Here is an 18,987-nt window from a genome sequence, read left to right as displayed (position 1 = left end):
CTATTTACAACCATCATTTTTGCTCTTCACAGCCACTAAAAATTCATATTCTCTTTTTTTATTTTTTTGTTGCCATGTTATAGCTCTTTATAGCCAAACTAGTAGTGAATCCGTGTGATATACGAAAGAGTTTAATTTAAAAGTAAAAAAAATAAATTTATTATTTTAAATAATTTTAATAGAATTGATAATTATAATTTTTTAATCTTTAATCATTTATCAAAATTTAAGTTTAATTAATTATTCGCTATTCAATATGTTAATAAATAACATTTTTAAATTCAATGTACTGTAATTCAATGTGTTAAAGAATAATTAATACATTAAGTAAATCACTTGACAAAATGCTTATAATTTTTTTTATTTATTATATTATATTTATTTATAAATAAAGATTTTAAAATCTATAATATATCCACCCAAAGGCTTTGTTATTTACTATTTATTATATTATAATTATAAGTATAAATTAAAACTCTTAAATATGAGTAAGAATAAGTTTTTTAAATAATAACAAAATTTTAAAAATATGAATTTTGATTTCTTCCATAGTCTTAAAAATGTGATACCTTAAATATTAATTAGCATTGAAAAACCCTAGCATTTGACAACCTTAAATAATTTTTTATGAATTTGTTAAGATATCACATTTTCAATACTATAATATAATTATTAAATTAATTAATCACTACATTTGATTTAATGCAAGTTTTTGAGGGAAAAAATTCACCATTGATTAACACTTGAAAAAATACTTTGTTTGACTATCATATTTTAATATTATATAAATATATATAGAATAAATATAATATTTTAAATAAATGGATAATTTTCTATGACTTAATTAATAGTTTAAATTGTCTATTAATATTTCTCATAAAATTCATGTAAATTTAATACAAATTTTAGAGACAAAAAACAGTTTGACAGATTTTTGGAAGGAACAAAAATTTACAAACTATTATACTTTAATATAATATATTATATATTATTATATTATACAAAGATAAGATTTTATTTAATGGATAATTTTTCGTGACTTAGTTAATACTTTAAGTGTCTATTCATATTTCTCATAAATAGTATTTATTTTTGATTGATTGACGGATTAATTGATGAAAAAATTTAACAGAAAATATTTATTTTTGATTAACTAATAGCATTAAAAAATTCATCCAAGTTTAATACAAATTTTAGATGTAAAAAATAGTTTGGCAAATTTTTGGAGGGAAGAAATATTTGCATACTATTCTACTATATATTATATATTATATATAATATTATATTATATAAAGATAGAATTTTATATAAATAAATAATTTTCTGTGACTTAATTAATAGTTTAAGTGTCTATTCATATTCCTCATAAATAGTATCTATTTTTGATTGATTAACGGATTAATTAAATATTTAATATTCACATAATATTGTATTCTATTTTTGATTGATTAACGGATTAATTAAATATTTAATATTCACATAATATTGTATTGAAAAACCCATTATTAGTATTGAAAAACTCGTGTATTTAAAATTCATTATTAATTTTAAAATAATTAGTATATATTATTTCAAAACAATTGAAATATTTAAATTATTAATGCAAATTACAAAATATAAATTATTAATGCAATAAGTACTAAATACAAATCATTAATGCAAGTTTTGGGAAAAAATTTGATTATTACTTATTATTTCAAAACAATGGAAATATTTAAATTATTAATGCAAATAACAAAATACAAATTATTAATGCAATAAGTATTAATTGCAAATCATTAATACAAGTTTTGGAAGAGAAATTTTATTACTACTTATTATTTCAAAGCAATTGAAAGATTTAAATTATTAATGTAAATTACAAAATACAAATTATTAATGCAATAAGTATTAATTGCAAATCATTAAAGCAAGTTTTGGAGGCAAATTTCTTTTTTCAAAACTATCATAGTTTTATATATATAAAGATTTTTCCAAAAATACTCTTTTTTATTACATCTCCTAAACACAGTTACCACAGTCTGAAACACATCTCAAATCCCAACAAATGAAATCGTTGGCCTATGTTTGCCAGTCGACTATGTGGGTATGGGTCATCTCTACAAAATTAGAGGCGACATCGCGGTCGTCGATGACCGCCACCATCATGGCAGATACATATATATAGATCTCTAGCTTCGAAGAAGAGAATGCTTTTTCGAAGGACATCGACGAGGCGGAGTAGAGAACGAAAGGCAATTGTGGCAACCGCCTTTCATAGCCCCCTAACCCTAGGGTTCGGAGCACCTTGGAAGTCCTCAAACCTTGGGGTTCAGGGATCCTTAATGGCCCTAGAACCCCAGGGTACAAGGGGCCATGAAGGTCGGCACCGTCGGCGGGTATGTCCACTATGGTTGTTGTCTATATATATATATGTATGTATGTGTGCGTATATATATATTTATGTTTGTGTGTGCAAGGATGTGTATATATGTGTGTGTCTGTATATATATGTGTGTTCTTCTATTCCTATATTTTCATCCATTTTTTGTTTTCGATTGTATTGTATCTGACATTCTTTGCTACATTATTTTCGGCATGGATGAGTGGCCGCGTATGATTGATGGGTAGTTGATTGAGAGAGAAAATGACTATGGATAAAAATAAGTTTTTAAAAGAGGATATTTTAAGTATATTGAAATATAGTTATGAAGAACAAAAATTCTGGCTGCAAATAGAATTTTCCATAACATTATAGTTGTTGGGGACCCAAACTATTATAAAACCTTCCATGATAGTCCTCTGTTGAGGCTTAGCTCCCACAGTGAGGGGTAGGGTGATAATTTGATGAGTGATCCCATGGGGTATAGTTGTTTCGGGTTTAAATTCAACTGGTCGCAACTTTTGAAAAGTAAGATATTAGTTGAACTACCAATGCCTACGAGAATTTGAAATACATCAAAACATTTGATTATTCTCTCGTTGTTGACGATACGACCAAAATGACCAGATTGGCAATTAATTAATTCAATATAAATAAATATTCAATTCTTAATTGCTTTCCTTGTCCATATAATTAACAACCAGAATAAGCATATATAACCTGTCATTATCATATATATATATATATATATATATAAGCCAAGCCTGGGCATCTAAATTACACAGAATCTAAATTACCGAGCAACTTTCTTAGTCATCGTACGTAGTCAATATTCCAAAACTTGCTTATTAACGCAAGCAGACATATCCCAGCATCTAATTAAATACATCGCATAAAATTAGGATTTTGTTTTCCGGTTGTCTAAACTCAACTATAAATACAGCAGGCAGAGTTGCAGGTTCTTTCCACCATATCTAGGAAATTGTAAGGATTAAGGACGAGCAAATAAAATAAAGCCAGCCAGCCATGATCTTCATCGTCGTCCTTGGCCTGAGCTGCTTGTGCCTTCTCTTCCCTGTGGCCAGGTTCCTGCACAAGATATGGTGGACTCCAATGCGCGTAGAGAAAGCGCTGAGATCGCAGGGAGTGAAGGGGCCTTCCTATAAGCTCCTCTACGGAACCACCAAAGAGATGATCGCCATGACCAAGGAAGCCATGAACAAGCCCATGGATCTGTCTCACGACATACTCCCCAGAATGCAGCCTCACATCTACACTTGGATCAAGCTTTATGGTCAGTCAGACTACATATATATGTGATTAATTAATTAAACTGCATTCATAATTAATGATGATTATGTGCTAATTATCGGATTGGAACATGCGATGCAGGAAACAATTTTCTCAACTGGTTTGGGCCTCAGCCGCAGCTGGTTGTGACGGAGCCGGAGCTGATCAAGGAGATACTGACAGACAAAGAGGGAGCCTACCCGAGAGGCGATATTCCGAGCTACGTGAAGAAGCTGATCGGAGAGGGGATTCTGTCGAGCAAAGGGGAAAAATGGCTGAAGCTGCGGAAGCTGGCCAACCATGCCTTCTACACGGAGAGCTTGAAGCATATGATCCCCGCCATGACTGCAAGCGTCGAAGCTATGCTGCAGAGATGGCGACACCAGGACGGGAAGCAGGTAGAGATGTACGAAGAATTCAGAGTTCTGACGTCCGAAGTGATTTCGAGGACGGCATTTGGAAGCAGTTACAAGGAAGGGGAGAACATATTCGACATGTTGAAGACGCTGGCGGAACTTATTTCCCGCAAACAGTTTCAAGTTGGCCTCCCGCTAATCGGGTATACAATCGAATCACACAAAGAAATCAAGAGAAGATATTGCATACATTATGTTGATCTATAACTCTGTTTTGTTTACTTTAATTTCGGAACGCAGGAGATTCATGAAATCGGAGGACGACATTGAAGCGGACAAACTGGACAAGGCAATTCAAGACTCCATCAGAGATATCATAAAGAAAAGAGAAGAGCAGATGAAGCCTGGAGAAGATGATGAAAACAAATCGGGAAGTGATTTTCTAGGATCACTTATAAGGGCCAGCCACGACCCGGACCAGAAGAAGAGGGTCACCGAACAGGAAATCATCGACGAATGTAAGACATTCTACAACAGCGGACAAGACACCACCACGAGCTTGCTTTCTTGGACCGCTCTCCTCCTCGCAATCCACACCGACTGGCAAGACAAAGCCAGGACGGAGGTTCTCGAGTCGTTTGGCAGCCGGGAAAATCCGACCCCGGAAGGCGTTGCAAGATTGAAAACAGTACGCCTATCCATCATCATCATCATCATCATCATCATATATATATATATATATATATATATAGCTCAGCTTCAAAATTCAAATCAAATTAATCGCTTGTGTTTTTCACAACCTACCTTTAACTTTGATCTTCTATGCATGCATATAGATGGGCATGATCATCAATGAGACCTTGAGACTTTATACCCCTGTTGTGAACGTGGCAAGAAGAGTGAAAAGGGAAGTTAGACTGGGGAAATTGCTTCTTCCACCCAACGTTGACTTGCTGATTCCACCCCTAGCGCTGCACCACAATCCCAAGATATGGGGAGAGGACGTGCATCTATTCAAGCCGGAGAGATTCGCAGAGGGAGTGGCCAAAGCCACCAATGGCAATGCCATGACGTTTCTTCCATTCGGCTACGGGCCTCGGTTCTGCGTGGGGATGAACTTCGCCACCACGGAAGCGAAGATCGCCCTCTCTATGATTCTGCAGCGTTACAAGTTCACCCTCTCGCCGTCCTACCTTCACTCGCCGCTTAAGGTCCTCACCGTTCGGCCTCAACACGGAGTTCCAGTCATCCTCCAGGCACTGTGACTACAACATTATTATTATTATGTATAATAATCGAATTCATAATCAGCAATCAGAGGGCTCACTGCTGGCTGGAGGAAGGGAGAAAGGCAGCAAGGATGTTTAATGTGTTTTGACCATTATATTCGTTCCAGCATAATATAATTCTATATTTCTAGTATATATAAATTGGGCTTGATCTTGTTTGAAATATGATCCTGTATTAAGTGTACTGTTAAGATCTCCTCAGTAAGTTAAATGGGAATGCAAATTTGCAAAACTGTGGTGGCGCGCATGCATATATACCATTATTATGGATCTCTTAAGCAATTAAAGTTGATATTTTAATTCCAGTCTATTTCAGCAGCAATATCATTATTCTAAAGCCAATTTCAAACCCTTAACATCCAGATCTGGAATCTGATTCTAGAATAGAAAAATAGTGGTCAAAGTTGTGCATCTTTTACTTGCATTGGTGTCACGATCCAAATCCGACAATCGTGATTGGCACTATCTATAAGAAGCTGAAGGCCCCAATAGGGAATAGCAAACTTGCAATACCCATATTCCTATAACATATAAACATTTCAAATCATTTATAGAAATACTACCATCATTTATACACAAAAATCAAAGTGCCTTCGGCCCAAAATTCCTCGTTACTTACAATAGCCAATTCACAATAAGAAAGAATTTTAAACCTTTCTATGCACAACCTCGTGGAATGAGGTTGACATAAATTTTTGAATAGTAAGAGTCATGGTATACGATTCCATTGTATATAGAATCAATGTAGCAAATATAGATCGTCATGCCATGATATTCCAAGTAATATATGATATCAAATAGGAGATGATGAATAAATATGCACATTGGGAGTAAACAATTTAGAATCAAAATTTACATATTTCACTTCCTTAGTATAGAGACTATCTCTACGTCACCAAGATCCACTTAAGTGGACTATCTCACACGTACATAAACATGGATGACAGACTATCTCATATCCATCTAGAATAGACTATCTTACACCCTAACATAGACGTGGTGCACCAACAACTAACTCTTACTATGGTTAGCTACACAGGATTCTAATAGTTACTCCATTTAAATACACATCTTATACCATCTTTTAGCTTATAAACAAGTGTCGGATGCAACATTTCACATATGAGTATTACCATCCATATACTACAAAAAAAATGGCTTTTAGCAGCGATTTTTAACAGTCGCTAAGTAATTTAGCACGATTTTGAAAATCGCTGCTAAACTAGCCGTCGCGGAGCATTTAACAGCGATTTTCAGCAACTGCCGAAATAACCACTGCTAAGTAACATTTTTTGCGGCGGTTTAAGAACTGCCGCAAAATATGTGATTTAGTGGCGGTTTCAAAACCGCTACAAAAATAAAAAAATATATTTTTTTAATTTTAGCGACGATTTCAAAATTGTCGCTTTTTTAATTTTAGCTGGCTCAGCCGCGCGCCTGGCCGTCCGAGCCCTCCTCGCACGTGCGCTGGCTTGCGCGCGCCATGTGGCGTTGCTAGAAATTAATTCCAACATTTCCCTACCCCAAGTTTCGATCCCCAGACCTCCCCTATGCGCGCGCGTGCACAAACCGCTTGATCTGCGAAGCCTCCTTGTATTATATGCGCACATATAATTTATATACTAATACAATCATTATTTTATATAATTATATTTTATATATTTTAATATAAATTAAAAAACATTAATTGATTGATTATTTTTTAAAATAATAAAGGAATAAATTAAAATAAATTAATTGAGTTAAATTAAACAAATTAATTCATTAAAAAATAAAAAGAAGATTTTATATATTTTTTAAAAATTATTAAAATTATGTTAAATTTCTTTTTTTTTTAAATTAAATTTTTTAATGAATTTTGTGATTAAATTTAAATTTATTTTTAAGATTTTATATTTTTTATTAATTTAATTTTTAATTATTTTCTTAAGGAATTTTTAATTTTTTAATGAATTATGCAACAAATGTTAATTTAATTTTAATATTAAATTATTTAGTTATTCTTTGAATTTAGCGGCGATTTTTCAAAATCGCCGTAAATATCGATTTAATTTTAATTTTTTAATTTTATTCTTTTAATTTTAATTATTTTTAAATTTAGCTGCGATTTCTCAAAAACCGCCGCTAAATTCAATTTTTTAATAAATTTAGCGACGATTTTTCAAAACTGTCGAGAATATTGATTTAATTTTAATTTTGAATTATTTAATTATTCTTTGAATTTAGCGGTGGTTTCTCAAAAATTGCTGCTAAATTCAAATTTTTAATAAATTTTGCGACGGTTTTAAAAAATCGTTGCAAATGTTATTTTAATTTTAATTATTTAATTATTTTTAAATTTAGCAGCACGAAATTTAATTTAATTTTTTAATTATTTAATTATTTTCTTAATTTTGTGACGATTTTCAAAATGTAAAAAAAATGACCGCAAAATACCATGTTTTACAGTAATTTTGTAAACCGTCGCAAAAAAACAATTTTTTTGTAGTGATAATCCACATTAATAGTCATGCAATCAACCACAGGTGTCAATATACGCAAGATAGAACAATATGGATTCCAATTTTCCCGTATGTAATTTACGAACGAAATCATGAATAGTATGTATAAAATACTATAATACTAAGCGATATGAATGCAACAAATACCACCATAATACGATTTACCCACTTACAGTAATATGGAAGATGCAGGATTCCCTCAAACGCCTCTTGGTTCGGGCACATCAATGTCGCCTAATAAAATCATCAAATTACGTGAGAATTAAATAAATACGAAAATCACGTTACCCAAGATTAGACTAATCCATGGGTTGCCACAACGGGCCCAAGATCCCAAAATAAAATAGCCTAAATCAGTCTCGTTGTTGCGGTCGCAGGTGACCACCACCGGTCTATGATTCTGAAGATCAAAATCTACCATTTGAAACTCCTAGCCAAGAGGGTTAATATATCCAAAAATGGGCTAAATCTAACAGCTGAATTTTCGTAGATCTAGCTTTTAAATTTTTGGCCAGATTTAAGAAACACACTATCAGTTGCCGCCAACCACTACAACAAGAATTTTCCAACTATCCGAGGTGACCACTCAACACCCTTAACCCCATTGACCAACACACCCAAAAACCAACAAGATCTAATAATTAGATCTTTGTAGATCTAAGTTTAAAGTCTCGACCAACCCAACCCACGCATATATACATACACCTCTTATGAATCTATGTTAAAAGTAAAGCTAATAAAACTAAAAAGCTTACCTTGTTGTAGATTTGGGTTGATTTCACTGTGATAATGTGGTCAAATTCAAGATCCAACGGTCCGATTTGCAAGATCGGTGATTTACAAAACTTTTTAGAAGAGAAAATGTGTGTGTGTGTGTGTGTGAGAGAGAGAGAGAGAGAGAGAGAAAGTGATTGAAATAACAAAGAAGAAGATGGGGGAAGAAATGGGAATCCTAAGGCTTTTATATAGCCATATGGGCCTGGTTGGCTCTTCTTGGGCCTTCTTAACATAAGGCCCAAAAGTTGGGCCTTACAATTGGATTTAAACAACTGCAACAATATAATTGATTAATTACCTCCCAAAAGCATTATTTAATTTCCCCTTAGACTCCCCCGTTTTGATGTTACCTTTTCCCCTTCTTGTTTTTGACGATCAATGGCTGTTCTTTTGCTTGTCAATAGGCTACGACCCTCTTCTTGTCTTGCATTAAACTCCTTACACTATAAGAAAAATCAGTTTTAGTGACGGATTTTGTGACGGGGATGCTCCCGTCACTAATTTGTGACAGATTCAGTGATGGAAAGCCATCACTAAAGAGGTTTAGTGACGGTTTGAAATTACCGTCACAAAATTGCGACGAGATAGCTATTTCCGTCTCAAATCAATGACGGGATGGCGTATCCCATTGCAAATCAGCAACGGGATACATTGTCCCGTCGCATTTCTGCGACGGGTCCAAGCTGTCTTGTCACAGAACTACGACGGGACATGTCAGTCCCGTCGTAGTTCTGTGACGGGACTGACACCCTGTCGCAAAACTGTGACGGGGCTGACAGTCCCGTTGCAGTTTTGTGACTGGACTGTCAGTCCCGTTGTAAAACTGTGACGGGGCTGACATGTCCCGTCGCAAAACTACGACGGGACATGTCAACCCCGTCACAGATTTTTCTTTAAAATGCCCCCCCTTCTTCCGCACTCCGAACGAGCCGTCTCTCCCATTTCACCTCATCTCTCTCACTCTTTCAGTTTTCTCTCTTTGCGGTGCTCATCAGTGAAGATAAGTAATTATTTTGTAGTTTTTAGTTTGTTTTAATTTTAATTATTTTATGTTATTTTAGTTGTAGTTATTTGTGTTAGTTTAGTTTAATAGTATAATTTAGTTGTGTTAGTTTAATAGTATAATTTATCGTGAAAAATATATTAGTTTTTATAATAATAAATTTAACCATAATATTTTTAATAACTTGATGAAAATAAAATAAAAAATGTAACAAATCAAAATTTGAATAATTGTTTAAGTAGTAAAGGAAATAAAAGTTTAAATTGCGTTAGTTTAGTTTAATAATTAATTTATTTTTGTGTTTAGTATGTATGTTGAGTTTAATGATTATTTTATTTTAATTAGTTTAGGTGTATTTTAATTGTTTATATTATTTGTAATGTTTAGAAATTAAAATGTGAACTTTATTAATTGTTTATAAATTATTTCTTTAGTTATTTTGTTTTGTAATGGTATTAATAACATTTATTTTTTATTTTTAATTTAAAACAGATTTATAATTTAAAATACTGTAATTTTAAATAAAATACGTAAAAAATAAAATACTAAAAGTAAATACAATATTTATGAAAACATATATTTTATTGCCATAAGATTAAATATAGACATTAAAAATTAAAAAATTCCTATTTAAAACATTAAAAATAGTAAATTTGTAAAATTAGAATATTTAAAATAATGTATGAAATAAATTAGATAATTATTTTAAAAATTAAAATAGAATTTAAAAAGGTATAAATTTTAATTTTTTTATTTAAAATAAAACACTAAAAATTAAAAATTACATGAGAAATAAATTAGATAAATATTTAAATTCAAATATATAAGAAATACAATATTAAAAATAAAATACTATTAATGAGTAATATAATTTATTGTTATAAAATAAAATAAGTACACTAATGGATTTTAATATTTTTATTTAAAATTTCACATAAGTACACTAATGAGTAATATTTTTTATGTAAACGTGGGTAATATTAATATTAATTTTCTTTTTAATGTTAAATTTGTTTTATTTTTAATGTGAATGTGGGTAATATTAATTTTCTTTTAATATTTTATTTAAATTTTAAAAAAAAATTCTTGTTAGTTTAAATTTTTTTATTCTTATAAAAGAAAATATTAATTTTAATTTTAATTTTAATAAATATTAATTTTATAAATTTAAAAATTAAAAATATATTTTTTGAAATTAAAAATATATTAATTTCGTAAAAATATATTATTGATTTAAAATATTAATATTAATTTTAATATTTTTTTTTAAATTATTTTTTTATTTAAAAATATCTACGTCGGGACAGGCAGATTGGCCGTATTAATTTTATTTATTTAATATTTTTTTAATATTGAAAATTATTTATTTAATATTTTTTTAATATTAAAAATTATTTATTTAATATTTTTTTAATATTAAAAATTATTTATTTAATATTTTTTTTTATTTAAGAAAATTTGTGACGAGGTAGTGCCCGTCACAGATCTGTGACGGGGTACTACCATCACAGAGCCCGTCGCAGATTGTTCGTTTTAGTTTTATTATTTTTAAATAAAATTATTTATTTAATATTATTTTAAATAAAATTATTTTTTTAATATTAATTTTTTTTATTTAAAAAAATTTGTGACGGAAGTGTTGGCCGTCATAGATCTGTGACGGACAGTACTACCCCGTCACAGATTTGTGATGGGTGTCCCGTCACAAATCTATGACGAAATTGCTCTCCCGTCACAAATTTGCGACGGGTTACCCTTACTCCATCACTAAAATTCTGTCACGCCCCTTTTTATGACGGTTCGTTATCCCGTCACTAAACCCATCACAGAAAAATTTTGTGACGATTTTTATGTTTTTAGTGACGAATTTTTCCGTCACTAAAACTGATTTTTCTTGTAGTGTTAAGAGACCACATATGCAATATGGCATGTGACTTACCATCTTTTATCATTAGTATTTCATACCAATCAAAAGTAATAGTTCATGTGTTAATCCATAATCGATTAGTCATAGTCCAATTTTGAGAAATTTTAAAATTATGAATCACTTTAAAAAATATTGTGTTATAGATCTTTGTCACATATTCTTAACAGTTTAAGAATAAGATCAGCAGGATATCTAAAAACTCATTCATATACAATTGAAGAGTTATGAATGAAGATATGACCATTTAATTAGTTTGCAAGATTATGATTTAGTTTCGGTACATACTAGATGTCATCTAAATCTAAAATTAAGGCACTACCACTAACATGCTTTACATGAAAACATTTATGTCAAATTTCTAAATGTTTAAATGCTAAGAATATATTGAATATTTTTGATTTAATATATCTTTCTAACAAAATTTGAAAAAGTGTTGATGAAAGCTTGAAATGTGAAAGATCATTCAAATCATCAACAAACGAAGGAAATGGAAGACAACTCTTGTGAAAGCACGGACTCCAATACGTGCTTAAAGAAAGTGAAGAATATGAGGTAAACTCTACTTTTACACTTATTCTCATTATTAGCAGTGATCATGAGGATAGTACATTGAATAATAATATTGAATCCCATGATTCATTGTCATATGAAAAATTGCTAAATGCTTTCAATGAGCTAAATGCTAAATTTGAAAATATTTCTTTGAAAAAAAAAAAGTCTTTCAAAATCAGTTGCACACACTAACAAAAGAGTTGGAAGTCTTAAAAATGAAAATAAATCTTTAGCAGCTTCCAACAAAGCATTTTTACAAAAAGAGTTTCATGATGTTCAATTAAATTCCTTTAAAAAATTGGCTCATGAACATTTTGTTTTAAAAGAAAATTCTAAAAAAAAAAAAAAAGACAAAAAAGACATTTCTTGAAATCATAATTCTTTTCATAAGAAATGTAATTATTGTTATAAATTAGGTCACATGGCATATAATTGTCCTATAAAAAGGAAATCATACTATGGACCTAAAATGGTATGAGTTCCTCTGGGTAATAATGTAAGAACTCATATTTTCATGAGGTTACCACGTAATTTAAGTAAGTTTAGAATACCGAAAATTTGATTTGACAACAGTTATAAGTACCGAATCGACTATAAGGAGTGCCCTAGAGCCGAGATATGTAAGGAAAATGATGCGATTTTGTCGAGCATTTTGAGGCATGATTTATGGTATTGAAAGAAATTGGATTCGGAACAATTTTCGGTATAGCTAAAATGCAGCTACCATTTAGGCTGCAAAACCGAATTGTTATAGGGGACTTCCGAGAAGTCAATGGAAACTTGAGGGGGCTTCTGTTTTTCATAAGAAACAACCCTTCAGTGGTTTTAGGAAGAAATGAAAGGGTTTGAGGCCAAAACGAAGAATCGGGCCTAAGTGCAGTTTTTTGAAATTGCTGGAGGGAGGTTGAAATGATGTTTTTTTGGAATTTTTGGGGGTCAAATGAATGTTTTAGGACTTGAGGGTATTAAGTGCAATAATGCAAAATTAAGGGGCTAAGTGAAAAGGGCCAAAGTGAGAAAATTAAAGTTTGAGAGGCCAAAGTGTAATTTTAAAAAACTTCCAAAGCAGCAATGGCTGACCAGCCATTCCACTTGGCCAAATTGGCCATGGGGAACCCATGAGCAATGGCCAGAGACTCATTTGGGTCAAATCATGACCGACAACGGCCACCAGGGTGGTCGGATTTGAAGAAAAATCTGACCAAAAAATTGGTCGGTTTGTCACGCACCTACAAGTGGGATTTTTGGTCAGTTAAGGCCGCTTGAAGGTCGATCTAGGGCAGGTATATGCTCTAAGGCTCATGGATTTGCTGATATCGGGCATTTGAAGCATCGAAGATCCCTATAAATAGGAGTACATGAAAGCAAAAAAATTCAAGAAATGAAGCTTCAAATTGAGGGCTTTAACGAACAAATTGGGTAAGGAGAATAAAGGGCTTTTGTTGCCCATAGCCTAAGGATGGTTTCTGGGAAGTTAGAAGCATTTTGGTGAAGGTTTGATGGTGTTTCGAGCTTCGTCGGAGTTGGGAAGAGAACGGTCGGGCCGAGCCTTTAGCCAGCAAATCGGAGCCCTTCCAAAGCTCATTTTGAGGCACAAGAAGCACCATGTTGATTGACTAAATGAGGGCTTTCGAGGGGTGGAAGAAACCAGCATCGCCGGCATGGCCATCGTCGGAGAAGACGACCGGCTCGTGCTGACCATGCGCTGGCCTTCAAGCGCCACCAGTCGCCCTAGGCGCTTGCGGGCGCATGAATCGTCCAAAAATTCTGTAAAAATTGTTAAAAAATTAAGAAAATTATTTTACGGGGGTTTGTGCAAAAAGATTTGGATTTGGCTTTCCTGATGTCTCGATTTTTACACCAAACAGCCTCATTTTTCATACAAACGAGGGTTTGAGGTAAGTCCAGTAATTTTCCTCTGATGTTCTTAGACTTTAATGAATTGTTGTGGAAAAATATTGGAGAAAATAAACCCGAAGGTATTTATTTAAATTTTTAGAAGGGAAAATGGAAGAAAATAGAAATAAAATGAAAGAAATTATTGAAAAATAGGTTTTAATACTTATTTAAATAAATATGATGATTAGGGTGCTTTGAGGCTTAAGTTGAAGTGACTTGTGCGAATTTTGAGGTTGGCATGGAAATCGAGGTGATGCACATATTTTGAGACACGCGTGTGAGTATCGAGGTTGCTCGTTCAGCTTGAGAAGGTAAGTGGTACTTCCTAATTGGATTTAGTTTTATGAAAATACTTGGTTTGTAGGTGGTTCAACCCAAAATTCGATTTTATGTAAAATGATTTTATCATGTTGTCAAGCCTTGATGTAAGTATGTCATGTAGATTGCATTTACATGTTTTGATTTATGAAATATGCATATGAGCATGATGAGATTCACGGTCATACGTTCCATGGGTTTGGGATTAGGTACTGACTCCGTTACTTTGCCAATGGTGCACCCATACACCCCGGTCTGGCAGGGAGACTTGAAAAATAGCGGGTAATCTTAAGGTACAGTCGACCCAAAAATGAGAGTCATGATGTTAAGTGCATTGCATACATACATGAGTATTAAATGTTTTGTTCTCTTACTTAGATGATTCATCATCTAACTTAGGCTTTACCCCTGGAATATTCAAATGTTCCAGATGGAGATTGTAGCATAAACGAGGATGAATGAGGCATGAAATGGCACTTAGTAAAGTGCATGATGAGTTGTGTGATGAGTTGAATGTATGTTATGTAGCTCATGTATTGAAGTTCTGCTACTTCGAATTCTGAACATTTTGAGAAATGATGATGTAGAATCCTATTTAGGGTTAATGTTAGTTGAGAACTTATGTTATGTATTAAGTCATGTTGAGAAATTTATGTTCTCGTGATGTAAGAACTGATTTATGATTAATGTTATGATGTTAGGTTCAATTTTAGCTTCCACATTTGATATTTATGATGATTCTCCTTAGAGATAAATGAATGAAAATTTTGGGATGGATAAGAACAATGATATGGTTTAGTCTTAATTTTAGTAGTATATATAAAAAAAAAATTATCCCAAAATTGTTATGAGTTATAACGCGCTCGGAATACGGGGCGTTACAAATAAACTAATTAATGATTATCATGATTAGATAAGAGAATAATCTAAGTCTATTGTTGGGTTCTTAATTTTGTTTTAAAGGTGGGAAACTCATTAGTTTGCGATGTTCCAGCTCTAAACTCATCTTGGCAAGTCCTCCACCCCATTTTCAAAATGCATAGGGCATTCATTAGCATGACATATTGTTAGTTTGCTTATTTGGTGCATTATTGCATCTTTATTTTGTATAAATGTCATGGGGGGATGTTAGGACTATGTGTGTGAGATCTTGAGATGTGATTGCTTGAGGTTAGGGCTATCATCAATAAAGACTAGTGTGGCATCCAAAGATGAGAATGCTTAAGATTAGGGTCACACCCAATAAGAGATCAATGTGTAAGAGTTCAAGACGAGAATATCTAGGGTTAGGGCAATTGTTTTTGAAAATTCAAATGTTGTTGGTCATAGAGACATTGAAAATGTGGAGAATATGGTTGAGGGTTGGATTTCACAGTTTGTATGTTTGGACTTACTGAGGTTGTGAACTTTATGGTTGCATCTCCATCATTTTTGAATGTTTGCGAGGGTATTTTGACTATTGAAGCTTGTTAGAAGACTGTCATTTGTAGTTTTAAGGTATTTGTTGTTGAAACGTATTGTGATGTTACTGTTAACAGTGAGTCATGCACTGTATTATATTTTTATTAGAAACTAGAACGTCTCTTGGGAATTTTAGCATAAGAATCATGGAAAAATGATTTTTCTACAATTAGTTATGAATTTTCTCAAAAACCTTCCCTAAATAATCTGACATTATGTTAAAGGTCACCCAAGAATTTTTAGGGTACTTTGAGAAAATGCAAAGTTTCTTTTAATAGATTGAAGTGTTTGATTGACGTTAAAGAATTTGGCGTATCTTGATTGCTACAAGTGTTTGATTTTTGAGTGAGATAACCGAAAAAATGAAAGAAAAGTTTGATAAATATTAGGGGGATCTGGAAAAAATAAATCACCTGCTTTACACTGCTGTGGTGCTTGATCCTAGGCACAAGTTAGAGTTTATGGGGTATGCACTTCAGGAGATGTATTTAGGTAAGAAAATGGTTGTTATAGTTTTGTCCTTAAAAAATGCTGTATATGCTTTATATGAAGAATATAAAAAAAAAAAAAATTGGCACCTCAAGGTGAAGCAAGAGAATCGTCTCAAGTGTTTAGTCCACCTGTTGTGGAGAATGTCGAGAAGGAAAAATCTGACAGACTAAACTTCAAAAGGTATAAGTTTACCAGTGGTAATGGGTCTACAACTGTGCCTTTAGAATTGGATAAATATTTAAGTGAAGTGTGTAAGAAGAAAACTAATGACTTTGGTATTTTGAATTGGTGGAAAACTAATTGTCATCGTTTTCCTATTCTATCTTCTATGGCTCAGGATGTGTTGACAATTCTAGTTTCTACTGTTGTGTTCGATTCTGCCTTCAGCACTCGGGGTCGAGTACTGGATCTATTTAGGAGTTTTTTCTCTCTTAAAGTAGTTGAAAATCTGATTTGTACGCAAAATTGGTTTTAGTCATCTACCACCCCCAATGAATGTTAAAAAAAATTTGAATTATGTTAAACAACTTGAAGAATGTAAACTCATTGTTATTTTTTTTTTAAAAAAAATTGTTTAATACTTGTTACTTTGAAATTATTTAATTAATTTTGTATATTGTTTTTAGAATTGACAAAGATTATCGTTGATAGCCCGACACTTATAGAAATTTAGATTTTGAAGACCCAAGCATTTGTAAGTAATAATATTTGAGCCTTTCAATATTTCAATATTTGTTTTAAAGTGTTGAATGCATTAGTTAATATATGTTTATTGTATTATTTTATAGATTTAGAATAAAGCATGTATGGCATTTTAGTTCAGCTCCTCCATAGCCACATGTGCCAAATTTTTAGTTCTTTAACAGCCTAATAGGTATGAATTCTTGATATCTTATCCCACTTCTCCATTATTGCTGAAATTTATCTTCTTTAATATTTTAACAAGTCATTTGTTAATATTCTAGAGATTGAAGGTTTAAAAAGAAAACTAAACAACAAACTTAGTGAAAATTCTCCAGCTCTTTCGCCAGACTGACAGGTATGGAAAATAAAATTTCCTTATGATTGTTGTTTTTTTTTTTTTAGATTACGCGCTATTACTCGTGCTCCCATCGAACTCGTCCCAGGGTCATTAGGAGGGAGGTAAATTAGGGATATGCCTGCATAACTAGGATTTTTTTTTTTTTTTTTGAAGTTACGTTCACGGGCACTTACCAAGAACCACTCTTAAAAATATACAAATTTTTTTGCTTCCCCCAAAAATTGATCCCACTGATAGTCTCTAGCATAACTTTACAACTCTTCCTTAGCCTAGGGGCATGATTGTTGCTTATTTTTGGTTATTCCTTAGGTAGTTCTAAAGCTGTTATTGCTTATTTTTGTTTGGAAAGTTATAATAGAAAAATTTGGCACGCCTAGGATATGAGGAGAAAAACATGTGCAGCATGGCTGCATATGATTGGAGGATCTCATTTCAAAGTACTGGGTATATCAATTTTACATGTGTATACATTTGTAATATTTTGTTATTCTAGGTATTTAAACTCTGAATATTTGCAGGTATGGGAACTAAATGGGACTTCCGTGGCTGTTAAGTTGCTCCTTGACAATTTGTAAGTTTTAAACAAATTTGTTTTCAGTTACTACCCCTTATTATTGCTAGTTATGTGCTTATTGATAATTTATTGTGTGCCCCCAAAGAAGTCAAACTAAAGAATTTTATTTTCTAATGATACTTAGATTAATGTCCCTGTTGGTGCCAATTGATGGAGCTAGAATATTATTATTACCTTACAGAATGTGTCATGTGTATGGAGGTAGGAAAGAAATTTCATAGGGTTTTCTTTCATAATTTATGATCCACTACTACATATATAGGAGCTTTGGATATTGAAAACTGGAACATTTAAATTTCTTGCATATATCTTTCCATTCCCTAGAAACAGTAGTATATTTTCATTGCTTTCTTTAAATATATGAATAAACTGATCAAGTTAGAAAACCATCCAACCAATAAGTACCTTGTCCATCCAATCATCTTCTCTTGGTGTGCATCTATTTCCAGCAATCCCCACCAAACCCCACATTACTGTGCTTCTTCAAGTTTGTTTGATTTTTACGAGTTTTGTCACCTACAACTATATATTACTTCTATCATTTTTGATTGCCGAACTTTTTATTAGACTGGTTGCTTGCATTGCAGGATCTTTCTCAACCAAAAACAGAAGCTACTCCACCAGATGGTGTTTTGTCAGTGCCTCTTTTAAGACATCAGGTTTGTCTTCTACCTTGTTTTATTTTGTTGGGAATATGATTTTGAGTTAGCAACTTACTTTGATTCTGGAAATCAAGGCAAAAGTTTTTATGTTCTATTGCAGTAATGAGGATAGATAAACTATAGCATCTAGGTGTTTCTGGTGCATTGGGATTATTGTAATTATACATATCTAATTGATTTAAGGGAGTGTAGCTATCATTTAATGCATTTCAAGAATTAGGATCTGGTTTACTTACAGCATTTCAAAAAATTAAATCTAGTTTACTTTATTATGTTGTCTGCCCAGCGAATTGCTTTGTCTTGGATGGTCCAGAAGGAGATGGATTAATTGTGTCTCTTTGACATTGTATATGTGTATTTAGCTTCAGGTAGAAATATATACTCTGCCATGTGGACTAGGTGCAGTTTGGTTAAAAAATTTTGATAGTCAGTTTAATTGGTTTTTTGTTTAGATGCTTTTTGTTTAAATTCGGTTAAGTTTG

The 18,987-nt window shown here is 32.2% G+C and overlaps 1 protein-coding gene across 1 annotated transcript; it reads left to right on the top strand.

Annotated features, from left to right (window-relative positions):
* Nucleotides 1-3,308: 3,308 nt before the first annotated feature.
* On the top strand, nucleotides 3,309-5,481 carry LOC127810342 (cytochrome P450 CYP749A22-like). The gene is made up of 4 exons (XM_052349772.1): nucleotides 3,309-3,656; nucleotides 3,755-4,211; nucleotides 4,309-4,696; nucleotides 4,845-5,481. The coding sequence occupies exons 1-4, from the start codon at nucleotides 3,389-3,391 to the stop codon at nucleotides 5,271-5,273; spliced, it is 1,542 nt and encodes a 513-aa protein (XP_052205732.1). The 5' UTR covers nucleotides 3,309-3,388; the 3' UTR covers nucleotides 5,274-5,481.
* The last annotated feature ends 13,506 nt before the right edge of the window (nucleotides 5,482-18,987 follow it).

This window comes from Diospyros lotus, chromosome 9, assembly GCF_014633365.1.
Source record: "Diospyros lotus cultivar Yz01 chromosome 9, ASM1463336v1, whole genome shotgun sequence".
Classification (NCBI taxonomy): domain Eukaryota; kingdom Viridiplantae; phylum Streptophyta; class Magnoliopsida; order Ericales; family Ebenaceae; genus Diospyros; species Diospyros lotus.
This window is presented reverse-complemented; position numbering and strand designations above follow the sequence as displayed.